This window comes from Neovison vison, chromosome 10 (genome assembly GCF_020171115.1).
Source record: "Neovison vison isolate M4711 chromosome 10, ASM_NN_V1, whole genome shotgun sequence".
In the NCBI taxonomy this organism is placed as follows: domain Eukaryota; kingdom Metazoa; phylum Chordata; class Mammalia; order Carnivora; family Mustelidae; genus Neogale; species Neogale vison.
The window spans coordinates 61,330,230-61,346,005 of record NC_058100.1 but is presented as its reverse complement, the minus strand read 5'-3'; the positions used below and the strand labels follow the sequence as shown (position 1 = coordinate 61,346,005).

The 15,776-nt window shown below is 48.2% G+C and overlaps 1 protein-coding gene across 2 annotated transcripts in view; it reads right to left on the bottom strand.

Moving 5' to 3' along the window:
* Nucleotides 1-3,847: 3,847 nt before the first annotated feature.
* Nucleotides 3,848-15,776, bottom strand: part of NVL (nuclear VCP like) — a 103,649-nt gene continuing 91,720 nt past the window's right edge. For both annotated transcript variants that reach the window (XM_044267429.1, XM_044267431.1), the window contains 3 exons: nt 15,123-15,211; nt 12,692-12,762; nt 3,848-4,143 (listed from right to left, as the gene is read on the bottom strand). In XM_044267429.1, coding sequence (XP_044123364.1) covers nt 4,099-4,143; nt 12,692-12,762; nt 15,123-15,211 — 205 coding nt within the window. In that variant the 3' untranslated portion in view covers nt 3,848-4,098. The remainder of the gene's footprint in view (nt 4,144-12,691; nt 12,763-15,122; nt 15,212-15,776) is intronic.

Sequence of the window (15,776 nt, the reverse complement as noted above, 5' to 3'; positions counted from 1 at the left end):
TTTAAACACTCGACCGTTCTGCACAAGCTCAGCGTCCACTGAGTGGCTGCTGCCTGAGGCCTCTGATACTAGCCGCTTGAATTCAAAGACAGGTCATCCACTACTTTATCGTTTATTTATTTATTTATTTATTAAACGATTTTATATATTTATCTGACAGAGAGAGATCACAGCAGGCAGAGAGGGGGGAAGGGAAGCAGGCCCCCTGCTGAGCAGAGAGCCCGATGCGGGACTCGATCCCAGGACCCTGAGATCATGACCTGAGCCGAAGGCAGCGGCTTAACCCACTGAGCCACCCAGGCGCCCCTATCATTTATTTATTTTTAAAGACTCACTTATTTATTTGAGAGCGAGAGCGCGCGCGTGCACGAGCAGGGGGAGCAGCAGCAGGACCTGGAGAAGTGGACTCCCCGTTGAGCAGGGAGCCCAATGCGAGACTCAGTCTCACGACACCGGGATCACGATCTGGGCTAAAGGCACACGCCGAACTGACTGAGCCACCCAGGCGCCCTAATTGCATTTCCAATAAGGGAATCTAAGCTGGACCATGAACTGAGTGTGGCAATCGAGGGCTGGAAAATCTGACTGTAAGTTCTTCGTGAGCTGGGAAAAATCAAGGAGGCAACTGAAAACCAGAAGACATGAAGCAGGTGCCCCCAAAGTGCTTATCGAGTTAATTTGTTGATCCTCTTTCTAGACAGCACCTTGTACCTTGAAACATGATTTCCTTGGGTGCCAAAGCTGCTTCCTTCACTCAGTGTCTGCACTTCTCAAGCCCCCGGTGATCGTGACACTCACTTTGCAGTCTACATGGTTAATTCTGACAAAGTTCAAGCCAGCAAAATTTCCTGGAGTCTCCAGAGAACCCAGACTCCGCTCACCAGGCTCCCTCACAGCCCGCCAGAGTGGGGCAGCCGGTGCACCTGTCTGCGCAAAACAAGGTAATTAGAATTTTGGTGTAAAACATACACACATCATCTCTTTTTAAAGCCTTCTGTTTTAGGGGCGCCTGGGTGGCTCAGTGGGTTAAAGCCTCTGCCTTTGGCTCAGGTCACGGTCCCAGAGTCCTGGGATCGAGCCCCACATCGGGCTCTCTGCCCAGCACGGAGCCTGCTTCCTCCACTTTCTCTGCCTGCCTCTCTGCCTACTTTTGATCTCTGTCTGTCAAATAAATAAAATATTTTTAAAAAAATCTTTAAAGCCTTCTGTTTTAGAGAATGCTCGTGTAGGCCCACCTCCCACAACAGTGTCTTCTGAGAGTCTTGGGCACCCTCAGGCTGCTAGGCGGGGACAAGTGCTTTTTTGGGAATCCTTCTGAGCAATAACCCAGCAGCAGACGACGCGCTTCCAAGAGTCCCACGGGCTCCTCTTCGGAGCTACCAGGTCCCACCTGGGTAGACACCTTGGTGGAAACATCAGATCTCCCCAGTGTTAATGCAGCTTCCTGTGGGGAAGAGATTGGCTATGCAACGGCTACTTTGTTCTTTTTTTTTTTTTTTTAAGATTTTATTTATTTGTTAGAGTGTGAGAGAGCGCACAGGCAGGCAGAGTGGCAGGCAGAGGCAGAGGCAGAGGCAGAAGCAGGCTCCCCGTGGAGCGAGGAGCCCGACATGGGACTTGATCCCAAGACCCTGGGATCATGACCTGAGCCAAAGGCAGCCGCTTAACCGACTGAGCCACTCAGGAGTCCCAACAGTTACTTTGTTCTTATTCCGAGTGCCGCGGAGGCAGGAAGGGGTCTGGGCGCTGCGTGGAGAATGTGGGTCTCACGCTTGGGGCGATCCCATGTGGGCGCCACCGGCCACGTCAGCACGAAACTCGGCCCACGCACAAGCAGAGGGAGGGATGAGGCAAAGCTTCTCAGGAAGTGGTATTTCAGGCCCTGGACGCCCTGCGCTGGGTGGGTCGGGACACAGAAGGTGCTCCAGGGGGTGGGGGCCTCCCCAGCAGGGGCTCTGAGAACAAAGAGCTTCCCTGGAAGGAGTGCACATCAGTCAGGGCTGGGGTGGGGAGACAGGCCAGGCGCCGAGGGTGGGCTGATGTCCCAGCACGAAGGTCCGTGTAGAATTAGACTAATGAGTTCGGGCTGAGAACCGAACCCCAGGAGAACCGACTAGAGGCTGACAGGAGCTCGAGGGGAGGCTGCTGGGGTTAAGGTCCAGCTGGAGGGAGCTGTGCAGAGGAAAGGGGCCTCTGGCGGGGAGGTCAGTCACAGCAAAGCTTGTCTGGGCCGGGTTTATGGGTTTATTAGCACCTGCGAACCCAAACATCATGCTTCTTCACAAGTGGCGTGTCTGTGAACATGCTCAAGAGTTAGTACATGGTCATGAGGAGGAAAGCCGGTGAGGGGTCAACGCTGGGGCCCACGGTGGTGCAGACTGGTTGGGTCCAGTCTCTGCTGGCTGCAACCCCTGCCCCCCACAGCCCTGCAAGACTCCTCAAGGCCCAGAGTCTTAGCCCTTTGCTCTTCCTCATGGAGGCTGGATCTCGAGGTCAGGCCTGAGGGACCCGACCCTCTGTCTCCATGTCATTAAGGAGTGTTTTGGAAAGGCCGCCATGGTTTCAGTGTCTGCGAGACTGGAACGGGAGGCGCAGCGCAGACCCCGGTAAATAAGGAAAGGCAATGGCAGCGCCAGGCCGAGCCCTTGAGGACAAGGGAAGGGGAGTTTGCAGAAACACGTCTGTGTAACAGAGGCCTGACCGCCGCTCAGGACTGAACACCCTTCCAGGCTTGAGCTTGGGTGACCAGGAGGAAGAGCAAGTGCTGGGACGGAGGGAAGAGAAGCTAATGATCTCTGCTGGAAACTTCATCTGTTGGAGCTTCTCCATTTTGGGCGGCGGCGGTGGGGGGATTTTATTTATTTAAGAGAGAGAGAGAGAGCAAGCAGGGGCAGGGAGAGGGAGAAGCAGACTCCCCGCCGAGCAGGGAGCATGATGTGGGGCTCGATCCCAGGATCCTGGGATCACCACCTGAGCTGAAGCCAAGAGTCACCCAGGCGTCCCCACTGATTCTTCTTCAAAGTAGCACAAACATTTCCTTAGGGTGAGGTGGAGTGCAGAATGGAAGGAAAAGAAGGCAGGTGCCCCATGTCTGCAGTGACATCACGCCGCACGCAGCACAGCGAATGAGTGATGATAGTGAACACAGACGTGGCCCTTGCGAACGCAGCAGGGACTTGTCACAGGCAAGGGAGGGGCTCCCAACCGGCCAGACCCAGGGCAACCTGAGAGTCGCATGTTCCCCAAGGAAGGGAGTCGCTCATGGTTTCCAGCACTGCCCTCCTCAGAAGAGCCACGTGTGAGCAGCCCAGCAGGACCACCCTCCCACGGGATCACAGGGACTGCGTCAGGAGCGGGACAAACCCCGACGGCACCACCAGACAGGATGGTGAGAACACGGCACCCTTCGTCAAAGTCCTGCCACAGTCGCGTAACTCGGGTGGGTCTATGAGGATACCACTGACAAACTGCTGATGGCTTTCTACAAAGTAACTGGCCTGGAACCTTCCAGAGAGTCAGAAGTCAGGAGATGGGAAGTGTTTCAACTTTGAGGGAACGGGAGCGAAACAGTAACAGACTGAACAGCTCACTCCTGGCCCTTCTGTCAAAAGGACGACCTGGGGCAGCTGGAGAGAGAGGCCTGGCAGAGCTGGGGGGCCACGGGATGGCCACGTCTCACAGCTGGTTTCCTGAGTGTGACGGCTGGCTATCGGGGGAGCCTGGGGCGCGGGAGATGTACATCATAGTGTTTGGGGGTGGCCGGGCCTCGAGCAGGCAACTTACACTCAGATGGCTTAGGGCAAAGTTCTTTTTACCGTGATCCCAACTCTGCTGAAGTACACTCGAGACTGTTTTCAAAATTTTATTTTAAAAAAGTCATCAGTTATTTAGTTCAACAGTTAAACATCTTTCTTGTTGTTAAAGAGAAGGGAGGGTGTTCCCGAGCCCAGCTAGCCAGACGGAAAGTCTTCGGCTCCAACAGGCCACATCACTCTGGGAGTAACACGCTCACAAGGGACGCCCTCCGCGTCAGGTGGCAAGCGGGCAGCTCGGCCGGCTGGACACACTGACCTGCTCCAGGGCCCGCTGCTGCTGGGGTCACCGGCTGAGGGACCGCTGCAGAGCTTCATACATCACCTGGTCCTGAGAACAGGGGACAAGACAGAGAGCTTGTGAGCGTTGACAGGGGCCGATATGCATCCCCCAAATGCGCACACTGACATCCCACCCCCAGGACCGCACAGTAACCGTGACTGGAGGTCCGGTGTTCAGAGAGGCCGTGAATTTGTAAGGAACCCCCCCACGATGGGCTCTAAGCCGGCGGGACCAGTGTTTCTGCAGGAAGACGGATAAAGAACAGACAGGCCCGGGGAGGCCTTGGGAGTGGCCTCGGGAGAAGCCAGTCCTGCAGACACTGTGATGAGGGACGACACCGTGATGAGGGACACCCCCCAGTCCCCCCACCTGCAGCTCTGTGGAGTGTGCCCAGCCTGCCAAGGGACCTGGGAGGCCGACTCCCCCAGCTGCCCCCACATCAGTGCCCGCCTTTCTGTCACTGGTGTGGGGACCAGCATGATCGACTGTTTGTAGAAGTTATGTATTAGGGTCAGGTCATGGCCCATTATCACAGCGTTTTAGTTACTGAAGCTTCTGGAAAATAGATCAGTGTTGTTAGCCGCCCCCACTCCCAGCTCGGTCTTCCTGCAGTTTTCCTGCTGCTGCAGTCTGCTTGGTTTTCCACAGCAACTTTCAGGCGCACCATCTGGTCCCCAGCACAAATTAAGCAGGAATTAAAAAGACCACGGAGTAGAGCCATTTAAAGGATTTCGAACAGCAACAAATGGCCTTAGCATGGCATGTGCCGACCAGCCCGGGGCCCCGTGCTAGAGGCACAGCCGCGTTCCCGACGTCCGGCGGACACCGAGACACTCGCACAAGCGGCCACGATGAGGTCTGTCCCGCACGTATGAGGTCTGTCCGGTGTTCAGAGGGGACTTTATGACCACTAGCTTTTATCCTGGCCACAATCCTGGGGTCAGGCAGAGAAAGGCAAACTCTTCTGTTTGTTCTCTCTGCGAGAAGTCAGACCCTGACTAGAGGGCGTTTCCCATTCACGAGGGAAACCCATTTCCTGGACTGTACTTAATGTTCACCTCCGGTCTGAAAGACGGATTAGAAAAAAAAATCTATGTAACTTGTTTTAGTGATTTTTCAAGTACCTGTCAAACAGTTTCAAAGGTGAACATAAAGTAGGAATTAGTGAAATGATGAATTAACTCTGAAGTAGGGTAAAACAGTCCCTCTGTACATCAGTTTCAGTGCCGAATAATCTACAGTAAAGACATTTTAGGCACCCCTACATTATAACCAGGTTAGAGCAATCCCTTTCTTTCCTTTTTTTTTTTTTTTTTAAAAAAAAGATTTTATTTATTTATTTGAAAGGGGGGAATCACAAGTAGGCAGAGAGGCAGGCAGAGAGAGAAGGGGAAGCAGGCTCCCTGCTGAGCAGAGAGCCCGATGGGAGCGATCCCAGGACCCTGAGATCATGACCTGAGCTGAAGGCAGACCCTTAACCAACTGAGCCACCCAGATGCCCTGAGCAATCCCTTTCTTAGAGTAAAATAACTTTTAAAATTATAAAATAAGATCTATTGCAAAATGTTAGAAAATACAGATCAGAAAAAATCCTTATTTCTAGAGATAACTATTATTACTATTTTGGTCTTCTGGAACTTTTAAATTACTTTTTCAATATTTTTTTTTTTTTCAAAAGATTTTATATATTTATTTGACAGAGAGAGAGACACACACACACACAACAAGAGAGGGAACACAAGCAAGGGGAGTGGGAGAGGGAGAAGCAGGCTGAGCAGGGAGCCCGACATGGGGCTTGATCCCAGGACCCCGGGATCATGACCTGAGCTGAAGGCAGACGCTTAATGACTGAGCCACCCAGGAACCTGTTTAGTTTTTAATTTTTTAAAACTTTTTGTTTTTTAAGTAATCTCTACATCCAGCGTGGGGCTGGAACTCACAGCCCAAAGATCAAGAGTAACACGTTCCACCAACTGAACCAGCTGTGCTCCCCTCAGTATTTACTTTTTTTGACTAGGAAAGACCTTCATATAGTGCAAAGTTCAATAAAGACAAAAAGGCCCCAAGGGAAGCTAGTCTCCACCCCCCCCAACAGCTGTCACTAGTTTTGTAATTGTTTCATGAGAACCAGGGGAGTGTGGGGCTTCACCTTGATGCCCTGCCTTATTTTTAAAAGATCAAATTAATAATCAGCTTGGTCGTCTGCTTTATTTAATATTTATTCAAAATTCATATGATGCCTATTTCCCAAAGGGAAGTTATAGCTTCTTATTCGCTAAGTTTTTCAGAAATCAAATATTTAGAGATTTACGATCTCCCAAACTATGAAGACTACACTAATACTAAGTCTCACTAGGACATCCATAGAGTCTTTGATAACGTCTGGCATGACAGGTGCAGATGTTTTTAATAAAATCAGTCACACTGCCTCTGTCATGTAGTTGGTCCCTTGCGTGTAGCAAAAGCTACATGGAAGCCACATTCTAACACCGACAGGATCGAGTGCCCAGGTCAATACGTGTTCTATGTGTAGTAGCCTGTCCCCTGCAATTTTTCTGTGAGTCTAGCACAGAGCCTGGCATGCATACAGCAAGGACTCGACACACGTAAAGAGTCGGATCGTAGGTAACCCATTGAAACACAGCTGGGGGGCACCTGGGTGGCTCAGTGGGTTAAACCTGTGCCTTCGGCTCAGGTCATGATCTCAGGGTTCTGGGATCGAGCCCCACATTGGGCTCTCTGCTCAGCAGGAAGCCTGCTTCCTCTTCTCTCTTTGCCTGCCTCTCTGCCTACTTGTGATCTCTCTCAGTCAAATAAATTAAAAACAAAACAAAACAAAACAACACAGCTGAAACTCTGACTTGAGGAGCTGTTCTCCTGGGACTGTCCATGGGGTGGGAAATGAACCATCTACTCCTGCGTGTGGAGAAGAAAAAGGAAGAGGTGGGTGCAGCGGGTGTGAAAAACACGCCGCCAGTGAGCAAATGAACAGGAGGGTTGCTCTGGGGTGGTTTAACAGAGGAAGTCAGGAACAAAATCCGGCTTGTCCGTCTGAGTGAGGTTTCCTTCCTGACGGTGGAACGATCCCAGAGCGAGCAGCATGACGAGACTGTACTGGGAGATAATAAATATCTGGGAAAGTAGCCTCAAGGTCTCAACATGGACAGTTGAGGGGGGCCTCAGGTCTCCGGTGCGCAGGGAACCGGCACAGGGAACGACGCTGCTCTGTGATGCACGCGCGGCCGGGACGCTCGCCTCTGGATTTGGAGAAGCCGCTGGCAGAGGGTCCTGGCTTTTGTGTCAGGGATCTGTCCTCACAGATCGCAGCCTGTCAGGTGTTCTTGGGACCAAACAGGACACAGCCACTCACTAGCAGTGAGGACGGGCAGGGATCTTCAGTGGAGCCTGAGGGCCTTGCCCTGCCCGAGTGAGAGCCGGCCGAGGATGGACAGCTGGTGAGGACAGACAGCCGCAGAGGACAGCCGGAGAGGAGTGTCTGCTCGCTGCCGACACCACCACCCTGAACCAGTTACCAACGGTTTACTGGGCCAGGTGACACATTTCTGCATTGGGTCTCTAAGCGAAGAGTGTGCTGAGTATTTGAGAACTATGAAGGCCAACTCTGTAGACCTCGAGACAGGACTTCTGTCTTCTTAGACGTCTCATTAATCCCATGTTAACTCACTTCAAAGCAATTGCCATTTTGGTAAGTAGGTCCGAGAGGCTAAAATGTGTGTTCCTTTCACAATAAACAAAATCTAGTGATTTTCTTTCAGCAGGAAGACCCCAAACCCCAATCCCACCACTACCATGTCAGTTAACCTGAGTCACCAGCATCTTATTTACAGATTTTCATTCTAAGCCTTGGAGGCGTGACCAAACTCCATGGCCCCTCACAGCCCAGCCTGGCCAGAGCATCTAATTTCCTAATTGGCCACACTGACTCGTTCTGGCACGGGATCCTAACCTGGGCTGGATCGACCCCAGGGTTCCCTGAGACTCTCCCGTTAGAGCCTGTGGGAAACTCTCTTGCTGGGAGGTGTCTGAGTCTCCCACCTTCCCCCAGGAAAGGAAGCAATGAGGTTTGGCAGCCAGCATGCCTAGAGCCATCTGTGCTCTCAAGATCCTTGTTAAGTGGAACAATGAACTGTTGTTGTTTTTTAAACTCAAGATGCATCATTTTATTTTATTTATTTGAGAGAGAGAGACCACGTGAGCACATGGGCACGAGGAGGGGGAGAGGCGAGTCCCACTTCTGGGGCTTCGATCTCAGGACCCCGGGATCATGACCTGAGATGAAGGCAGATGCTTAACCAACTGAGCCACCCAGGTACCTCCAAACAACTCTGTTTTCCCCTACTCACATGAGTTGGAGTTGGGTTTCTGTCCTTTACAACTAAAAGAGCCCTAATTACAAAAGCATAAAGAAGTGGCTTATCAATGAGCTGCTCAGATTCACATCCAAAAAAGTGCCACACCTTTCAACCCTGCCTGTGCCTCTAATTTCAACTGCACTATCCTCATCCAGAAGGAAGAGGTTCTTTACCACAGTTCTCAACTGGGAAGGACCAGGAAAAAAAGGAATAAGAAGGATCCGAGAACCCCCCCCCAAAAAAAACCCCACAATATACATTGGTGTCAAATTCACCTGCAAAAGTGTGCAAAGGAGATAAAGCAAAGGTTTAATCCTTAATTGTCGTAGCTGCTTGGATGAAAACATAGCCAAATTTAGAAATCAGGTCAAGTGATTTTTGAACTTTGTATGACACATTTGTAGCCTCTGTAATAAAGTCACTCAAGCAACAAACATGAGAACTTTTCAAAATACAGCAGTTTCTAGAAAACTGATCTTTTTGGAGATAAAGAAAGAGTGATAAATGAGCTATCCAAGGTCAACAGATAAAAACTAACTGAATTTCTATATATTAGCAACAGTTAGAAAACAAGATGTAAAAAAAAAATCCATAAATAACAAAAAAGTATAAATTACTTGGGAATAAATTTGATGAAAGATGGTAAGATATTTACCATGAAAGTTCACATTACTGGGTAAATCCTGTGGATCTAAGAAGTGAAATGAATTAAAAAGTGAATAAATCTGGGGCGCCTGGGTGGCTCAGTGGGTTAAGCCACTGCCTTCAGTTCAGGTCATGATCTCAGGGTCCTGGGATCGAGTCCTGCATCGGGCTCTCTGCTCAGCAGGGAGCCTGCTTCCCTTCCTCTCTCTCTGCCTGCCTCTCTGCCTACTTGTGATCTCTGTCAAATAAATAAATAAAATCTTTTTTAAAAAAGTGAATAAATTTATCTAAGAGAAATTAAACAAATCTAATTAAATGGACAGATGTACAAAGTTCATGAAGTGAAAAACTTTCAAGCGCTGTTCTCATAACTGATCTAGATTCAGTCCAATTCCAAATTGCAGCAGGCTTCTTGTGTAAGAATCCATAAGCTGATTATAAACTTTATATGGACATGAAAAGGGTTTAAGATATTTTTAAAAATTGAGGGGAGATAAAGAGGACAAATTTGGAGAGCTTATACCTGATCCCACAACTTACAGATCTATGGTCATCAAGACAGTGGCAAAAAAGATAACCGTGGCATTAAGCTGGACGTAGTCAGAGCCCAGAAACGGATCCACGCCTCTACGAACAACTGGTTTTCAGAGAGGGGGTGGGGACTCCATAGAGAAGTCTTCTCGACAGAGTCACAGCAAGTAGGAGCCACATGGAAACATGTAACCATGACCCCCACCTCCCCTCCCATCAAACTAAAATAGTAATTTGAGATGGATCACAAGGCTCCATGTAAAAGCTAAAACGTTTGACATGTCTAGAAAAAAGCAAAGGTGAGAATCTTTGTGAACTTGAAATTGCCAAGATTTCTTCCGACAGGACGCACAAGCCATACACACAGGAGCCAGGTTGGCCTCCGTCTGGATTCAAGGATCCTGCTCTCCAGAAGGTGCTTTTAGATGACAGAAAGGTGAGCAGCAGATTTGGAGAGAATGTCCTCCGCATGCACATCTGAATAAGTAAGAATCTGTGCAAGTTTATAGCAAGGAGAGATACAAGTCTAGTGTTTTTAAGATCGAAGCACGAGGACAGGACAGCAGAACTCCAAACGGCTCACAGGTACGTGAAACTTTGCTGGCTGTCCTACCATTCGGAGATGCTCATGGAGAGCACATGAGATACCAGTTCCTATGCCGCTGAATGCTGTGAAAGGACTACGACACTGGGGGACTCAGCCGCTCCCCAAGGAAGGGTCTGGAGCCCTGGCCATGGCGCCCCAGCTGCACACCAGGGAGAAGTGCAAGCCAGCATGCTACTACTCTCTCACACACATTACTCATGAAAGCCACACGTACCCCAGAGCACCAAGTGTCCCCCAGCAGAGGAAACGAGAAGGAGCCATGCTATATTCTTATCCTGGAAAACTGCTCAGGTAGAAATGGGCCACACATAACAGGGATGGGACCCAGAAGCCTCCACTGAGCAGAGCAGCCGGACCAGGGAGCTCACGCCATGGGCTTCTGTGCGGATGCAGCCCACAGACAGGTCAGATCTGCGATCACGGGCAGTGCTGTCAGCATTGGCCACAGAGGGGCCACAAGGAACTTCGGAAGGGATGGAATGTTCTAGACACTGATGGAGATCACAGAACTGTGTGTGTGCGGGTGCTTGGGTAGCTCAGATGATTAAGTGTCTGCCTTTGGCTCAGGTCATGATCCTGTGGTCCTGGGATTGAGTCCCACATCAGGCTCCCTGCTCAGTGGGGAGCCTGCTTCTCCCTCTGCCTCTACCTCTCTGTCTCTCATGAATACATAAATAATACCTTAAGAAAAAAACCTGTGTGTGTGCACTACCGTGTGGATACATTTGTACTAAGCACAGCGAGGCCAGAGGAGGAGCCGCATCCACACGTCCTCTCAGTCCTGACAAGCCCGGGGCTCCAGCTGCGGGTGAGGAACAATTTCAACTAAAACCATGGTTTTGATGACGAAGCCTTCTGGAGGACACTAACATCATGAATCTCTTGTCCATCAAGACAAGCACCAGTCTGCCAAACTATTATCGATTTTAATTAGTAAGACAGTGTTTTGTTTTTTTTTTAAATTTTCTAATTTTTAAAAAAAGATTCTTATTTATTTATTTATTTTTAAGATTTTATTTATTTATTTGACAGAGAGAGATCACAAGTAGGCCGAGAGGCAGGCAGAGAGAGAGGAAGGCAGCGAGAGAGAGGGGAAGGAAAGCAGGCTCCCTGCTGAGCAGAGATCCCAGAACCCTGAGATCATGACCTGAGCCGAAGGCAGAGGCTTTAACCCACTGAGCCACCCAGGCGCCTCTCAAGACTGGGTTTTACTCGAAGATGCTCAGCAGAACAGACCGGTTTCCTCTGGGATACAAAAACACCTGAGAGGTAAAGGCAGACCACTGCTTCCAGCTACGGTGGAGAACTGAGTCTGCGACAGCAGACTCTTCTCAGGCCGAATCAGAACCACCACCAGCCCCGACCAATTAACCAGCTTCTGTGGTTAGCATGATAGGGGGGAGGGTGCCTGGCCGGCTCACTCAGTACAGCCTGCGATTCTTATCTCAGGGTTGTGAATTCGAACCCCGTATTGGGAGCAGAGATTAACTAAAAATAAAATCTTTAAAAAAAAAAAAAAAAAGTGGTACAGCAGTCACCTCACTTAGAAGGTTCAGAGCAAATCTTGAGACACCAAACAGGGCAACCCACCTCCCGTAACTCCTTGGACTTTGAACCCAAGGTTTTCAATCAGTAATTATTGTCAGAAATACCAGGCCTGGGGTAATAAATGCCTAATGATTTAAAGGGAGTTTTAGTCCATCAGGAAGCAGGTTCTGGCGGCTAACGTGCATTACATTTCCAGGAGCCCCGAAACAAGGCAGCCAGGTGAACGAGCTTTATCACAGCGGTGCCCAAGTCAGGCGTTTCAGAGGGCTGGACGCACCCCTGCAGCTCTGTGTGGCACTGGCTGTCCTTGTTACCACCAACGGACTTCTTGTGTTTAACCCTTCTCTGACCTTACCGGGAGGACATCTGTACCCGCCTGAAATGTGTGGGCGAGTCCCGGGTGCCGACGAGGAAGTCTGGCTCCAGGCAGATAAGAGTCTTGGGAAGGGTGGAGCAAGTCAGGGGATACGTGGACCAAAGAGACTAAAAATCCTCAGATGGCGGGGGCGCCTGGGTGGCTCAGTGGGTTAAGCCGCTGCCTTCGGCTCAGGTCATGATCCCAGGGTCCGGGGATCGAGTCCCGCATCGGGCTCTCTGCTCAGCAGGGAGCCTGCTTCCCTCTCTCTCTCTCTCTCTGCCTGCCTCTCCATCTACTTATGATTTCTCCCTATCAAATAAATAAATAAAATCTTAAAAAAAAAAAAAAATCCTCAGATGGCGGACAGACCCACATGCGTCACCCTCTCTCTGGCTTCAGTCTTTCAAGAAACACACAAAACTACAGTCTCAAGAATGCTCCCATAAAGACAATTATTTTCCTTGTTTCCATAAGCTCACAATCTACTGGTCTCCATTCTAGTTCTTCTCTACACATATTAAGAGCATTTCTTACCTTTTTTGATATAGAAGATTTCACTTTCTTGAAAGCTTCTTCAAAGTGCTTCTGACTGACCTTGAGTTCACCTGGGGAGCAAATCACAGACACATCTGGGTGGGGGGGCACTAACAGCAACTGACAGGTAGATTCTCCTGAGACACTGACTGGTCAAGGGAACAGGGAGGAGACAGTGATCACACTGGATCTGTTCTGAATGACAGTCAAGACCGGGACACCCTGCTTATCAGATGTTTTGGGACATATTTTCAATTTCATTTAATTTACACACACCTAACCATATTTAATTTTAAATAAATGCTTAAGTTTTATATCAGTGTCCATTGTAGTGTAAATTTTTTTTCCCTCAGCAATGGAAACAGTTTACTTTGGGACACATTATATAAAAAAGTACTTTGTTCATTTTTAATTAGAGTCCCTGTTTTCATTACCCGCCCCCTTTATTGAGAGATCACTAACATATAACATGGAAGTTTAAGGTGACCATTGTGACGATTTCAGACGTTGTTATAAAGTGATCATCACAAATGTTAGCTGGCACCTACATCCCTCACACGACTGTGTGTGTGTGTGTGTGTGTGTGTATAACTTCTAAGATCTACTCTTTCAAGATCTATCTTTCTAAGATCTTTCTAAGATCTATCGTTCAAGTATATAATCCTTACTGTTAATTATAGGCCTCATGCAATACATCTGAGCCCCGGAATGTGTTCATTTTATGTCAGGAAGTCTTCTCCTCTAACCAGCATCTCCCCATGCTTACCAGGTTCCAATGCAGGACACCCCGGAGAGACCATCACTCTTAAACTATGACCCTTGGAAGGCCCCTCTTGGCACTGTTTACGCCTTAACTTAATGACAATGTTTGATGAAGAAGAGACAAAATTGTTCCTTTTTAAGATAATACAAATAATTTAACTGGGAGTGGAAAGTAATATTCTATAGCTATTTAAGAGTGCATATGCATTAGTAGATGTTACAGCGTTATATCATATTATCTATTAAATGCAGAGATACTGTCCCAACACTGATCAGAAGGGGCTCTCCTTCTTTATAAGGTTGCGCCATTATGTAAGTAAGGGAAATCAAATAACTACATTTTGAACAAGACTTGGTTTAGAATGTTCCTGAAACAGCTTGCACGATGACGATTAAAACTGAATATAAGGGCGCCTGGGTGGCTCAGTGGGTTAAGCTGCTGCCTTCGGCTCAGGTCATGATCTCAGGGTCCTGGGATTGAGTCCTGCGTGGGCTCTCTGCTCAGCAGGGAGCCTGCTTCCTCCTCTCTCTCTCTCTGCCTGCCTCTCTGCCTACTTGTGATCTCTGTCTGTCAAATAAAATAAAATTTTTAAAAATCTTTAAAAAAAACACAAAAAACTGAATATAAAATATTAGGATACCGTATTTACCTAAAAAAAAAAAAAGAATAAAATGTGTAGTTAAACACGTCAAGTGGAAGGTGAACAGCATAAGGATTTCTGTGAGGAAGATATCAACACTGAGTCCCTAGAGGACAGGTAACTAGTAATACAAACTGCAGCAGAGCACAGATGTCAGAATTTGCTGCATGATACACATGATATCTAAACAGCCAACATGTGTAGAGAGGTCCAAATATCCTGAAACACCATCAGACTCTGATTTCAAGGAGCACTTACACAATGTTTCTTACAAGATAGTCTAGGTTTGCGAATTTTATCTGTTACTTCCAAGAGATTTTTAAATTTTGTTTAAAAAAAAACTTTTTAAGTTTTTATTGTTTTATTTTAATTCTTAACTTTAATGCAGAATTACAAAGCTCTCCATGGGTGAACTTTCTTTTTTTTTTTTAAATCATGTAATATAATCTGAATGCCATGGCAACTTGTATTTTTTTTTTCCTGATTCTAAGTCCAGTGGTCTTTCCTTTTTTTTTCCATCTCCAAATTTTTATTTAAATTCTAGTTAACAGTGTAATGTTGGTTTCAGGAGTAGCATTTAGTGATTCATCACTTACATCCTCCAAGGGGAATCTAAAATAGCTTATAAAATAAAAGCGATTTGGATAACTGAATCATAACAAAAACACGGGGACCTCATCATGAAGGGACGTGTGCTGACAGATCTCGGCGGCACAGATGCCGCTGAGAACTAAACCAAAGTTCACCCTGGGATTCTCAGGAACCAAAGACAGAAGGAAGAGGGAGAAGAGAAAGCCAGTGGGAATAAAAACAGACGTGTGGACTCTGAGGGGGAAGAAGAGGCCGAGAAGCCCCCAGCTGGCTGCCAGACACCACGTGAGGCGAAGCCTACTGGAATGGTCTTGTCAGAGACATGTCAGCTTTCACATCACAGACATGAGACAACGGTCACTTTGTGGGTCAGCAGTGGTGTGAGGTGTCCAGAGTGACAACGACAGGGAACAGAGACATTCCAGAAAGCACCATACCTGTCTCACCTCCACCCTTCGGTCTTGTCATTTCCTGTCTCAGGGCGCAGACGGACGCTTCCCGAACCAAGGCAGAGAGATCTGCACCCCTGCAGGAGAAGAACTGCTCTCAGTTATTCTACGACAGCACAAACAATGGAGCCTGACTGCAGTTTCTAGTCACAAACCACACAGCTCGGGAACAGACTGACCACTAGGGTCAGCAGCAAAAAATCTTTTCAATTTTACTTCAAATATTTCTAGCTTTTAGAAGAAGGGTAATTATGATGGAAACAATGCAAGGAATCATAAACATTCCTGTGCTAACATAGGATACTGAAGTTAATGTAAAAAGTCTACATGAGTTGCCCAGTTGATAGAAAGTGACACATTCATCATAAAATCTCCATCCACGGGGCCTGTGCTGCCAGTGTGCTGCCTGTGCACACGCGACCCACCGCCTAGAGTAAGCTTACACGAGTCATTTATGGCACCTACTTCAAAAAGGGGAAGCACGAAGGCTAGCAAGTCTTTAATGTCCTGACTCAAGTCCGAGCTGAGTGGACCTGTCATAAATGAATTAAAGCAGGACAGCTAACAAGCCTCTAATTACTTTGTGCTACACTATGCTGACTCAGCACAGTTCCTGAGTTCACCGAGCAACACTGCTCACTG